The following is a 14,547-nucleotide window of genomic DNA, read 5'->3' as shown; positions in this document are numbered from 1 at the left end:
ACAACAGAAGATCCAGAGGCAAAGGAGGTTAAGGACTGGGCAAGGACACTAGAAGTGGACCAGGGACCTAAGCTCCATGAAGAAAAGAGGGAGGATGGACACAGAGAGAATAAAGGAACGAGAGACGAGGGTACTGATAAGAGGGAGAATAATGCAGTACAGGACGCCGATGGAAAAGAGGTTGTGGGCACTGGATGGGATACTTAAATTTAACTCATTAATTATCATTAATAATCATTCATTAGATTATTTGAATTATTAATTAGTTTGATTATTCACTAATACATTAAGGTCAACCTTCTGTGATATAACAAAAGGCTGAGCTCCTTGTTCTGTGAAGCGCTCTTAGAAATCGTTAAGAACAAGGCCAACACCAACTCATGGGAAAAATGAGTAAAACACCCACTTGGCTGGAGATTCCTCCTCCAGGGGGCCCGGGGACTCTTCCACCGCTGTGGTCTCTTCCATTGGTGCAGTCTGCTCCACGTCACTGAAAAGCAGTGAGAATTGCTCTAGTCACACAAATATGTTCACATCAATGCTTTTATATATTCAAGATAGAAAAAAAAAATTCCAATGTCCTTTTTCTTAAGTAAATCTCATTCAAAAAATTACATACACATATAGGTAACCCACATCAAAATAAAAATGACAAAATGTTATAAATTGCTAATCCATTGAAATTATTTTTAAAAATGTTAAAAGTACTTTTAGAAATAGAACTTTCTATGAATGGCCTAAAGTTAAAACAGATTATAAAAGACCAGAACAATTATTTAAGATGCTTACTGTCCTAGGAAATTCCAAATATTAAAAGGGGCCATAAAATTTCTCAGCCTGTGCTTTTAAAATGTGTTCAAACTTCAGTGACCATCAATTTAACACAGACTGCTAAATACACAGGATGTTATATATGAACCTCACAGTACCCACAAACCAAAAGCCTACAACAGACACAAAAAATAAAGAGAACGGAATCTAAACATAACATTAAGAAAGTCATCAAATCACAAGGGAAGAAAGAAAAGAAGAAAGGAACAGAAATGAAAAACAACCAGAAAATGATTAACAAAATGATAGTAATACATGCCTATCAATAATTACTTTAAATGTAAATGGATTAAATGCTCCAATAAAAGACACAGGGTGACTGAATGGATAAGACCCATCTCTATGCTGCCTACAGGAGACTCACTCACACCTAAAGACACACACGGACAAAGTGAAGAGACGGAAAAAACATTTACCATGCAAATAGAAGCAAAAAAAAAAAAAAAAAAAAAAAGCTGGGGTGGCAATATTTATATCAGACAAAATAGACTTTAAACAAAAACCATAACAAGAGACAAAGGGGATTACATAATGATAAAAAGATCGATCTAAGAAGAGAATGTAACAATTGTAAATATCTCTGCACTTGCCACAGGAGCACCTGAACAAAAAGCAACATTAAACAGACATAAAGGGAGAAATCAACAGTGATACAATAATAGTACAACACTTTAACATCCCACTTACATTAATGGACAAATCATCCAGACAGAAAATCAATCAGTAGCTTTGAAAGACACATTAGACCAGATGGACTTAACAGACATAAAACAAACCATCTCCAAACAGCAGAATACATATTCTTTTCAAGTATGCATGGAACATTCTCGAGGATAAATCACATGGTAGGCCACAAAACGCATCCTAATAAATTTAAAAGACTGAAATCGTATCAGGAATCTTTTCTGATCACAACACTATAAAGCCAGAAGTCAATTACAAGAATAAAACTGGAAAAACACAAACATGTGGATGCTAAGCGACATGCTACTAAAAAACCAATGGGTCAATGAAGAAATCAAAGAGGATATCAAAAATACCTTGACACAAATGAAATGAAAACACCATGGTCCAAAATCTTTGGGACACAGCAAAAGCAGCTCTCAAAGGGAAGTTTATAGTGATCCAGGCCTACCTCAAAAAATAAGAAAAATCTCAAACAATCTAACCCTACACCTAAAGGAACTAGAAAAAGAGGAACAAAGCCCAACATGAGTAGAAGAAAAGAAATAAGATCAGAGAAGAAATAAATGAAATAGAGCCTAAAAACATAATGAAAAGATCCACAAAACTAAGAGCTAATTCTCTGAAAAGACTAATTAAATAAACTTTTAGCCAGATTCATCAAGGAAAAAAAAAAAAAAAGAGGACTCAAACAAATAAAATCACAAATGAAAGAGAATTTACAACTGACATCACAGAAATACAAAGAATCATTAGATTCTTATACACCAAAAAATTGGACAACTAGAAGAAATGGGTAAATTCCTAGAAACATACAATCTTCTAAGACTGAATCAGGAAAAAAAAATCTGTAATTGGCCAATTACTAATATCAAAATTGAGTTAGTAATCAAAAAAACTCCAGGAGTAGATGGTTTCACAGGTAAATTCTATCACATATTTAAAGAAGAGTTAATACATACTCTTCTCATATCCCAAAAAATGGAAGAGGAAGAAGTATTTCCAAATTAATTCTATGAGGCCAGCATTACCCTCACACCAAACTCAAAACAAAAACAATACAGAAAGAATTACAGACCAATATCCCTGATGAACATTCATGTAAAACTCCTTAACAAAATATTATTAGCAAACAGCATTCAACAACACATTAAAAGGATCATTCACCATAATCACATTGGACTTATTCCAGGGATGCAAGGATGATTCAATACCTGCAAATCAATCAATGTGATATACTATATTAACAAAATGAAGGATGAAAATGATATGATCATCTCAATAGATGCTGAAAAAGCATTTGACAAAATTCAACATCCATTCATGATAAAAACTCTCAACAAAGTGGGTATAGAGGGAACACACCTCAATATAATAAAGGCCATATATGAAAACTCACAGCTAACATCATACTCAATGGTGAAAAGCTAAAAGTGTTTCCTCTAAAATCAGGAACAAAACAAGGATGTCCATTCTATCACTTTTATTCAACATAGTACTGAAAGTCCTAGCCACACCAATCAGACCAAAAAAAAAAAAAAAAAGAAGTAAAGGGATCTAAATAGGTAAGAAGTAAAACTGTCACTATTTGCAGATGACATGATACTATACATAGAAAACAGTAAATAACTCACCAGAAAACTATTAGAACTAATAAATGATTTCAGTAAAATTGCAGGATACAAAATTAATCTACAGAAATCTGTTGCATTTCTATACATTAATAACGAACCAGCAGAGACATTACAAAAACAACGCCATTTACAATTACATTAAAGAGAATAGCATGCCTATGAATAAACTGAACCAAGGAGTTAAAAGACCTCTACTTTGAAAACTATAGGACATTGGTAAAAGAAATTGAAGACAACACAAATAAATGAGAAGATATTCTATATTCATGGGTTGGAAGAATTAATATTGTTAAAATGTCCACACTACTCAAAGTAATCTTAGATTCAATGCAATCCTCATCAAAATGCCAATGGTATTTTTCACAGAACTAGAAACAAGCAATCCTAAAATTTGTATGGAACCACAAAAGACCCCAAATAGCCAAAGCTCTCTTGAGAAAGAACAATAAAGCTGAATATATTACAATCCCAGATTTAAAACTATACTACAAAGCTCTATTAACAAAACAGTAGTGGACTGGCATAAAAATAAAGACCATAGATCAATGTAACAGAAGAGAGCACAGAGTTAATCCCATGCTTATATGGTCAATTAATCTATGACAAAGGAGGCAATAATACACAGTGGTGAAAAGACAACTTCTTCAATAAGTGGTGTTGGGGAAACCTAAACAGCTACATGCAAAAGAATGAAACTGGACCACTTTCTTACACCACACACAAAAATAAACTCAAAATGGATTAAAGACCTAAATGTAAAAACTGAAACCATAAAATACCCCCACCCCAACAAGAAACCCCCAATCATAGGCAGTATACTCTTAGACATCTGTTTAGCAATATTTTTCTGTATCTGTCTCCTCAGCCAAGGGAAACAAAAGCAAAAATAGGCTACTGGGACTACATCAAACTAAATAAAAAGCTTTTGCACAGTGGAAGAAACCATGAAAAAAATGAAAAGGCAATCTGTTGAATGGGAGAAGATTTTTGAAAATGATATATTGAAAAAGGGATCAATATCCAAAATATATAAAGAACTCCTAGAACTCAACACCAAAAAAACTAAGAGTCCGATTAAAAAATAGGCAGAGGACTTGACTAGACATATGGTCAACATACATATGAAAAGATGCTCAACACCACTCCTCATCAGGGAAATGCAAAAATCAAAACCACAATGATATATATACCCTTACACCAATCAGAATAGCTAATATCAAAAAGACAAGAAGTAACAAGTGTTGGTGAGGATGTGGAGAAAAGGGAATCCTTGTGTACTGCCATTGGGTATGTAAATTGGTACAACCACTATGGAAAATAGCATGGAGGTTCCTCAAACAAAACAGAATTACCATACGATCCAGTAATGACCCCTCCGGGTATTTATTCCCCCTGCCCCAAATGAAAAGACGAATTTTAAAAGATATATGCACCCCTTTTATAATTAAGCATTATTTATAATAGCCAAAGTATGGAAGAAACCTAATTGCCCATTGACAGATGAATGGATAAAATTGTATTATATACATACAATGGAATATTACTCAGCCATAAAAAAGAATAAAGTCTTGCCATTCGCAACAACACGGATGGACCCAAAGGTATTTATGTTAAGTGAAATAAGTCAGAGAAAGATAAATATCCTATGATTTCACTCACATGTGGAATTTAAATAACAAAACAAATGAAGAAAAAAAAGACTCAAATACAGAGAACATTGGCAGTTCCCAGAGGAGCATGGGGGTGGAGGAGAATGGGCAAAATAGGTAAAGGGAATTAAGACATATAAACTTCCCAAAGCAATCTACACATTCAATGCAATCTCAATCAAAATTGCACCAGCATTCTTCTCAAAGTTAGAACAAACAATCCTAAAATTTGTATGGAACCACAAAAGACCTCGAATAGCCAAAGTTATGTTGGAAAAAAAAAAAAAAAAAACCAAGGCGTCACAATCCTGGAGTTTAGCCTCTACTACAAAGTTGTAATCATCAAGACAGTATGGTACTGGCACAAGAACAGACACACAGACCAATGGAATAGAATAGAGAACCCTGAATTGGACCTACAAATGTATGGCCAACTAATCTTTGACAAAACAGGAAAGAGTACCCACTGGAAAAAAGACAGTCTCTTTAGCAAATGGTACTGGGAGAACTGGACAGCAACATGCAGAAGAATGAACTTGGGCCACTTACTTACACCATACACAAAAATAAACTCAAAATGGATGAAAGACCTAAATGTGAGACAGGAAACCATTAAAACCCTAGAGGAGAAAATAGGCAACAACCTCTTTGACCTCAGCTGCAGCAATTTCTTGCTTGACATGTCTCCAAAGGAAGGAAATTAAAAGCAAAATGAACTATTGGGACCTCATCAAGATAAAAAGATTCTGCACCACAAAGGAAACAATCAACAAAACTAAAAGGCAACTGACAGAATGGGAAAAGATATTGGCCAATGACATATCAAATAAAAGGCTAGTATCTAAAATCTATAAAGAACTAACCAAACTCCACACCTGAAAAACAAATAATCCAGTGAAGAAATGGGCAGAAGACATGAATAGACACTTTTTCCAAAGAAGATGGCCAACAGACACATGAAAAGATGTTCAATATCACTCAGGGATATACAAATCAGGGAAATACAAATCAAAACCACACTGAGATCAAAACCACATTGAGATACCACCTCACACCAGTCAGAGTGGCTAAAATTAACAACTCAGGAAACAACAGATGTTGGTGAGGATGTGGAGAAATGGGAACCCTCTTACACTGTTGGTGGGAATGCAAACTGGTACAGCCGCCCTGGAAAACAGTGTGGAGGTTCCTCAAAAAATTAAAAATCAAACTACCCTACAACCCAATAATAGCGCTACTAGGAATTCATCCAAAGTATACAGGAGTGCGGATTCATAGGGGCACATGTACCCCAATCTTTACAGCAGCACCTTCAACAATAGCCACGTTACAGAAAGAGCCCAAATGTCCATCACCTGATGAATGGACAAAGATGTGGTTTGTATATACAATGGGATACTACTTGGCAATGAGAAAGAATGAAATCCTGCCATTTGTAACAACGTTAAAGAAAGACAAATATCATATGTTTTCACTCACATGTGGAACTTGAGAAACTTAAAGGAGGACCATGGGAAAAGGGAAGGGGAAAAATAGTTTCAAAAAAATAGAGTGTGAACGGGGGAGGAGCAGAGAGAGAGGGAGACACAGAATCCAAAGCAGGCTCCAGGCTGTCAGCACAGAGCCTGATGCGGGGCTCGAACCCATAAACTGTTAGATCATGACCTGAGTTGAAGCTGGACACTTAACTGACTGAGCCACTCAGGCACCCCAACATAAGCTATTTTTTGAAAAGCAAAGATAAATTGACCTGTAATAACAGAATTGACTTTCTGCATTTTTAAAAAATGTTTACTTACTTTTGAGGGAGAGAGAGACAGAGTGCGAGAGGGGTAGGGGGAGAGAGAAACACACACACACACACACCACAGAATCCGAAGCAGGCTCCAGGCTCTGAGCTGTCAGCACTGAGTCCGATGCAGGGCTCAAACCTACAGACCATAAGATTATGACCTGAGCTGAAGTTGGATGCTTAACTGACTGAGTCACCCAGGTACCCCTACATTTTTTTATTCTCAATGCAAAGCTATTGTAATGAGCTTAAAAGTGAGTTTTTCTATACAAAATTTGAATAATTTTTTTAAGTTAATTTTTTCTATAATCTCTACACCCAATGTGGGAGTCGAACTCACAGTCCTGAGATCAACAGTCGCCTGCTCTACTGACTGAGCCAGCCAGGCACCCCAAATAATTATTAATCTTTATTTTTGAAAAAGGTCCTAAATCAAATGCACCCTATGTGTGGAAAGATGTGGCTGGCACTGTGCTTGGTGGAGGCCCTGTCACAAAGGCTGCTTCTGCTCATCAGCCTGACTCCAGCAGGGTCACAGGAGTTTCTGGCATCCAGGAGCCTCAAAACCCAGCAGCAGCAGCACAAATTATTCCAACTTTCTCTTTACTCCCTTGGCAACATAATAAACCAAGGGAATAAAAACCATAGGTTTATTGATAGTTTATAGTTTTCAACAATTAAAAATCATAAAAGGGACTATGTACAAACACCAGCATTCTTTTTTTTTTTTTTTGTTAAAAAAAATTTTTTTTTTTAACGTTTATTTATTTTTGAGACAGAGAGACACAAAGCATGAATGGGGGAGGGTCAGAGAGAGGGAGACACAGAATCTGAAACAGGCTCCAGGCTCTGAGCTGTCAGCACAGAGCCCGACGTGGGGCTTGAACTCATGGACTGCGAGATCATGACCTGAGCCGAAGTCGGCTGCTTAACCGACTGAGCCACCCAGGCGCCCCACACCAGCATTCTTAAACTTGAGCAGCTGATTAAAAAAAAGAGAAATCACACATCTCCCTGTGTTGACCTACATTATTTAATGAATAAACATAAAACTAATGTGCTTACGGCTCTTATAGACCCATGTGACCAAAACTACAGAGCAGTGAGGTTTCAAAATTAGCAATAATTTATGTTAGCAGATTTTGTTATTTTGTTGAAAGTAAATCACCAATGTTAGATTTACAGAAGAAGATACAGCCCCAGGGCAGATGTATATATTTTGACTTTAGTTATATGAATGCAGAAAATGCCTGTTTGCACAAGCACATTCCACAAAGTGAATTGAACACCTGAAGGCTTTGTTATCTAGTTCAAATTCAATGAGACTTGAATTACCCAAATCTATGACAGCAGAGAGATTTTAATTGAATGTTAATAAAACCATCTTGCTCTTTGAAATAAAAGTTGGAAGGCACCATTACTGAAAACTGCTTTCGTGTGTGTGTTTCAATTGGTAACAAAGAAATAATATCAGATATTATATGTTTGTAATTACCACAGATGGAGAAAACTTTACTTTCAGGCACTCACTGTCAAACTGCTGAAGAGAAGCATTAACATTGGAAATGGCTCATTGCACCATTTTGAAAACATTCATAAATTTAGTTAGCACTGCCAATGCCTTCAAACAGGAATACTAACTATAGCAAAACCCTCCAGCTTTTAACACACCGTGCAGTGTTTGGCTTCACCAGCCATTAACATCCTTGCTACAGTAGGCTCACCTCTGCTCTTTTCTCATTAATCAAAAGCAGCCCATAACTCCACTGTACTGAACTGTTTTCATGATCAAAATCAAAATCTCCACTTATTAAATAAGAAATTTAAGTCTTATTCTATGAAAATCTTTAAATTACAAATTATTACCACCTAAGAGCTTTGACTTAGTCACTCACAAACCAATCCAAAATGACATGTGTCATTTTAGCACAAGGACATACATGCCAGATCACCTGCAGCACACCCAGCTCCTGGTTACTTCTTCATGTTAAAAGGCCAATGCTGACCCCTTAGGGTACATAATCACTTGACGCCAAAATTATTTTAAGTTCCAATGCCAACTGAAATGGAGTGGCAGCATTAGATAAGGTGGTAAATCAGATGACTCAGAGGTATTTACTTTTTAACATATATATCAAAGTAAAATAAAACAAAATTAAAAGATTCATTATTAACAGCCTATGAAACCCCATACTGAGAAACATTCAACAAGTTTCTTTTCCTTTCAAGGACAACACAGATGTGCAAGGGTAGCACATGTAATATTATATTTAGTATTGTTTTGTATGTTTGTCTTTAAGAACAATTTCAGAAAAATGAGTTTATGGGGGCGCCAGGGTGGCTCAGTCAGTTAAGCATCTGACTCTTGATTCCAGCTCAAGTCATAATCTCACGGTTTGTGAGTTCAAGCCCTGCGTTGGGCTCTGTGTTGACAGTGCGAAGCCTGCTTGGATTCTCTCTCTCCCCATCTCTCTCTGCCCCTTCCCTGCTCATGCTCTCTCTCTCAAAATAAATAAAGTTTAAAAAAAAAGAAGAAAGAAAGAAAGAAAGAAAGAAAGAAAGAAAGAAAGAAAAAGAAAGAAGGAAAGAAAAGTAAGTTTATGTAAAAAGCTTATATTCTGGATTCCCTCAAGGCTTCAAAATCGTGGAAAGTCTTTCCTACAACATGTGCTGGGAGGGATCCATTCCTTGCCTTGTACTGCCCTCAAGTCTTCTTGCTTATTCTTTGCAGACACCAGGAAGGCACTGCCCCTACAGCCATGAAATGACTGAAACAGCAGAACCAAGTACTTCTTCTAAGCAGCAAAACTGGTACAGATCTGAGACACCATGAAACCTCAGAGAAATGTCAGATTTGAACCTTCGGTGAAATTTGTCATTGAGCTTCAACCTGCAAATGATTTCATAAAATCAAGATGCAATGCATATAAGAACTTGGGAAGGTCACAGAAAAATAAAAGTATAGAATATCCAGAAATTTAAAAAGCATTCTGAGGCCTATGCAAATGTAGAGTATCATGCGCTGGGGCATCAGCAAATACACAAATTTGTTTGGCTAAAACAAAAGAACTTTAAAACCACTTTAAAAGTCATTTTCAAATCTAATTACGACATAGCAAACCCACTTTAAAAAGTCACCTCACTAAACCAAAGCCTAAAATCAATCTATACCTAACAGCACACAAGTATAAAGACAATGCAAGCATAGCAGAGAAGACATAATTTTCACAAAAGGAAAATAAAGATCTGGATATTTCCACTTAATTGCAGGTTCACAAAAGGCACACATTTGCACCATACCTGGTATCTTTGCCTGATCCCCAAGTTCGAATTCCACAGCCACCCATGTTGTCTTCAGTTCTGATTGCTCTAGAGAAAGAAAGAATATTCCCTTCAGCTGAAAGCAGGCCTGCAGTCAATCTCCAAATCATAAAAGTTGATCAGAAAAGCTGTCCCAGGATCAGCTCCCTCAGGAATAAGCACATACTAATATCAAGTCAATTCATATTAACACACAACAAACAGATTCATACCGTGTATTACCAAGATCATAAGGCAAAAACAGCAGTTACAGAGGAACTTACATTTTCTCACTCCCACCGTACCTCTCAAAATCTCGTTTCCCTCTCTGGTCAAAACCCTCAAAAGCTCTGTTCCCGGGGCCGCCTCTGCCTCGGCTTCGCATGGCCCCCCTTGGGCCTCCACGGCCTCTCAGTGGTCTGTCTCGATCAAACCTGTCAATGGGTCTAGGAAGAGATGGGTATAATAATAAAAAGCAGTGAACTGGATTGAAGGGCTAAGGCTTTTTTGAGAAAAAAATTCTAGGAGGACATCATGGCTATAATATATTGGAAAGAATGGTAGCTTGAAAAATAAAGTAATAATTAACTTTTACTGAACAATACTACTGAGGCATTGTTCTGAGCACTTCATCATATATAATTCTCATAAACAGATGTATAATATACAACTATTATCCACAGACAATGAAACTGAGGCACAAAGGAGGTAGGTAACTTGCCCAAGGTCATACAGCTGCTAGGTGAGGAAGCCAGACCAGAGAAGCAGGTCCTGGGCAGGTCTTGCTAATCTGTGGAGGGGTACCCCTTTCTCTGGAGGTTTATTCCAGCTCTAATATTCAATATTTAAATTAAATTTGGAATGTTTTGTATAAGAGAAATAGGAAACTTCAAATTATGCCCCTCCCAAACCTCCCTCTCCCAAACACACAACCAGTCAGTGACATTTGGGGCTAAAAGTATTAACCCGCAACAACCTCAATTCTCTTCCTCTTGCCCCACACACACCTCCAAGGACAGCTGAAGCTTTTTGTTGTGAAAGCCAATAGCAACTTTTGTCTTTATGTCATTTGACCCCTATTCATCATTTGACACCACTGACCACTAATTTTCCTCAGACTTCTCTTTCCTTGCCTTGTCCTTAAACACTTATTTTTGTAATAGGTCATACTCAAACATGGTACAAAATTCACAAGATACTCACTCCCCTTGCTTCTTAGGCCCCCAATTCCATTTTTCAGAGGAAGGCACCTCCAGAGTCACATCAAGGGACACATTCTGTATCTTGCCTCTTTCACTTAACTAGTCTTGATGCTCTCCACACAGCTGCCTCCCTCGTTCTTCTGGATACTCGTTTGTCCTCACAGGTGCCGGCATTCCTGACTTCCCATCCCAGGCACACACTGTTCTCATCTCTATGCTATTGCTACATGACCCTCATTCACGTGACCCTGCATCTCTCACTGGGGTCTCTGATTCCAGGCCACAAAGCCAGTTACTTCCTGGACATGCCCTCTGTCCACACCCTGGCCCTGCAGATACATGACCAACACTGACCCCTTGGCTCCCGCTATGGTCCCTAACTCACAGCATCAAACTACCTAAGCCAAGAACCAGATGTCTTCTATACTCCCTTCTTCCTCTGCCACATCCACTGGGACCAAGGCCTAACCACCCACACACTCCTCCTCATACTCATTCTCAGCCATGTCTCTGGTCACCATCACTTTTTATGAGGACTTGCCTTTCTTCCATTAGACTCAAAGCTACTGCAGCAAGGACCACATCTTTTCACCATTACAACCTTAGTTTAATAAGACAGATTATATATTTTTAATTTGTCAAGACTTTAAGAATATTTAAAATTGTAACAAATTACTTACTGAACTCTAGTGGCATTAGTGACTCAAACACCAAAACTAGAGGTATGTTCTAGTCTATGGTCATGGCTGAAATTGTTACATTAAAAAGCTACTGTCTGGGGCGCCTGGGTGGCTCAGTCGGTTGAGCACCTGACTTCGACTCAGGTCATGATCTCACACTCATGGGTTTGAGCCCCGTGTCGGGCTCTGTGCTGACAGCTCAGAGCCTAGAGTCTTGCTTTGGATTCTGTGTCTCACTCTCTTTTTGCCCCTCCCTCACTCTCACTCTGTCTCTCTTCTCAAAATAAATAAACATAATAATAAAAAAATTATTTAAAAAAAGCTACTGTCTGATGGTGGGTAAAAATATATAAAACTCTCTATTATCCTTACTCAAAAAGATAAAAAAACACAGAAGCACCAATCATTAACTTTATGCCAGTCTCTTATAAGAAACATCATCCTAAATAAAATCTCCAGGTTGGGTGTTCTACCTCCCACCTCTCCCATTCCCGACTAAAACAGAGATTATTATAAAATCTATTCCCATTATAATAAATATCTAAAGCAGAGTTCTAAAACAATAACAAAAATGTAACAATAAGTTCTTAACAAGGAAGTTGGACAGGGTCATAAGAGAAAAAAAGTCTACCTAAATATTGAGAGGAAATGAAACACCAAAACATACATGGAAAATAATGTCAACAGTCAAAATTGGGTCTAAATTTACATGAAATCTAGATCAGATACCAACAAAACAACAAAGGCATTTAAAATATAATAGTGATTGAAACCGACCCTAAAAATAGCCCTGTGTGTTCTGGGGTTTATTTTAATCCCTTAAGCCTCTTTTTTTTTTTTTTTTTTTAGTGGTTTTTTAAAAAAAATTTTATTTTAGAGAGAGAGCATAAGCAGGGGAGAGGGGTGGGGAGGGGAAAGAGAGAGAGTGAGTGAGAGAGAGAGAGAGAGAGAGAGAGAGAGAGAGAGAATCTTAAGCAGGCTCCACGCTTAGCACAGAGCCCAATGCAGGGCTCAAACCCATGACCCAGGGATCATGATCTGAGCCATAACCAAAAGTCCAACACTCAACCAACTGAGTCACCCAGGAGCCCCTAAAACATTTTTTTTTCTTTACTCCACAGGTTACCCACATCCTTATCCCCATATTCTCAGGACACCTGGGTGGCTCAGTCAGTGAAGCGTCTGACTCTTGATTTCAGCTCAGGTCATGATCTCATAGTTCATGAGCTCGAGCTCCGTGTTGGGCTCTGTGCTGACAGCCTGGAGCCTGCTTGGGATTCTCTCTCTCTGCCCACCCCGCCCTGCTCATTTGTGCACTCTCTCTCTCTCTCACAAATACACTTTAAATATATATATTCTCAATTGCTTCTTGCTTATAAAATATACCCTCTTTGTGCTCGTGTTGGCAGCACGTATACTAAAAATTAGAACAATAAAACATATTCTCTTTTTATTCAGGCAAGGGAGCATTGAGAAATCCTGTATCCACTTAGGAATCTTTATTTGTTATGTACTCACGAGGAAAAGGATGGAAAATAACATTTCAGCCAAGCATCATGCTTTATATCCCTGTAATCCACTCTCCAACAACAATCCTAATTAAGTAGGCATGAGTACCTGTTTTACAGATAAAGGGAATGATGTTCTTGGAGGGGAGAATGGGGAATTAGTGTTTAATGGGTACAGAGTTTCAGGTGGGGAAGATAAAAATGTTCTGAAGATGGATGATGGGGATGGTTGCACAACAGTGTGAATGTACTTCATGCCACCGTACTATCATACATTTATAAGTGGTTAAAATGATACATTAAAAAAATTTTTTAATGTTTATTCATTTTTGAGAGAGAGACAGGGTGAGAGTGGGGCAGGAGCAGAGAGAAAGAGAGAATCCAAAGCAGGCTCCAGGCTCTAAGCTGTCAGCACAGAGCCCAATGTGGGGCTTGAATCCATGAACCATGAGATCGTGACCTGAGCTGAAGTCAGACACTTAACTGATTGAGCCACCCAGGTGCCCCTAAAATGGTACATTATGTTACGTATATTTTACCCCAATTTTTCTCAACTATTTCCATATGAGGAGGAAAAAAAAGTTAAACATCTGAGTAAGTGATTCTTTCAGAACTGGAACTGACTTTGAATGACCAGCACTAAACTTCAAGAAGAGCCAAAGAAAGAGTCAAAATATATCCAGACAGAGGTAGGCTAATTTCCTAATAGCCTATGTTCAAAGAATTCACTTAGGTTCATCATTTGGAGCCTAAAGAAAAATTCCTTATACATTAAAAACAGTGATCTGGAAGTGTCCTGGTTGATCTCTGCACCTGAGCCACATGGACAGTTACTCCCAGCACCACTTATGACACCGCTTCGATGTGACAATATGTGTTCTGCTTTAGTGGAATAAAAATCACATGAGCTGGCTGTGACCACAATAGCCATCACTGAAACTCCGGGTTTTTGTTTCCTCATCCATAAATTGGGAGGACTGAATTAGACAGTCTGTTAAGATTATCAAGATTCAATAATTCTGCCCAATAAATATGTATAGGTATCACAGAAATGCAAGGTGACACCATTTTTCACTATCAAATAAGCCAAGATCAAAGTTTATTATATTCAACTCTGCAGAAAGAGCTAGGAGAAGGGCTCTAGATTATTAGTGACAGAGTAAATGGACAGGTTACTAAGATAGTGATTGGTCACTACATATCAAAAGATCCCCCTGACTCTAATTTGTTTTCACACTACATGCACCCATCCAAACTTGCATTGAAG

At 37.8% G+C, this 14,547-nt stretch overlaps 1 protein-coding gene across 5 annotated transcripts in view; it reads right to left on the bottom strand.

The window, feature by feature from the left end:
- Positions 1–14,547, bottom strand: part of HABP4 (hyaluronan binding protein 4) — a 41,337-nt gene that overhangs the window by 17,147 nt on the left and 9,643 nt on the right. For all 5 annotated transcript variants that reach the window (XM_019423426.2, XM_019423428.2, XM_019423429.2 and 2 more), the window contains exons 3-5: positions 10,196–10,336; positions 9,891–9,959; positions 407–490 (exon numbers count right to left, since the gene is read on the bottom strand). In XM_019423426.2, the coding sequence (XP_019278971.1) occupies positions 407–490; positions 9,891–9,959; positions 10,196–10,336 (294 nt within the window). The remainder of the gene's footprint in view (positions 1–406; positions 491–9,890; positions 9,960–10,195; positions 10,337–14,547) is intronic.

Source organism: Panthera pardus, unplaced genomic scaffold (genome assembly GCF_024362965.1).
Source record: "Panthera pardus isolate Hobbes unplaced genomic scaffold, ASM2436296v1 HiC_scaffold_20, whole genome shotgun sequence".
Lineage (NCBI taxonomy): Eukaryota > Metazoa > Chordata > Mammalia > Carnivora > Felidae > Panthera > Panthera pardus.
This window is presented reverse-complemented; position numbering and strand designations above follow the sequence as displayed.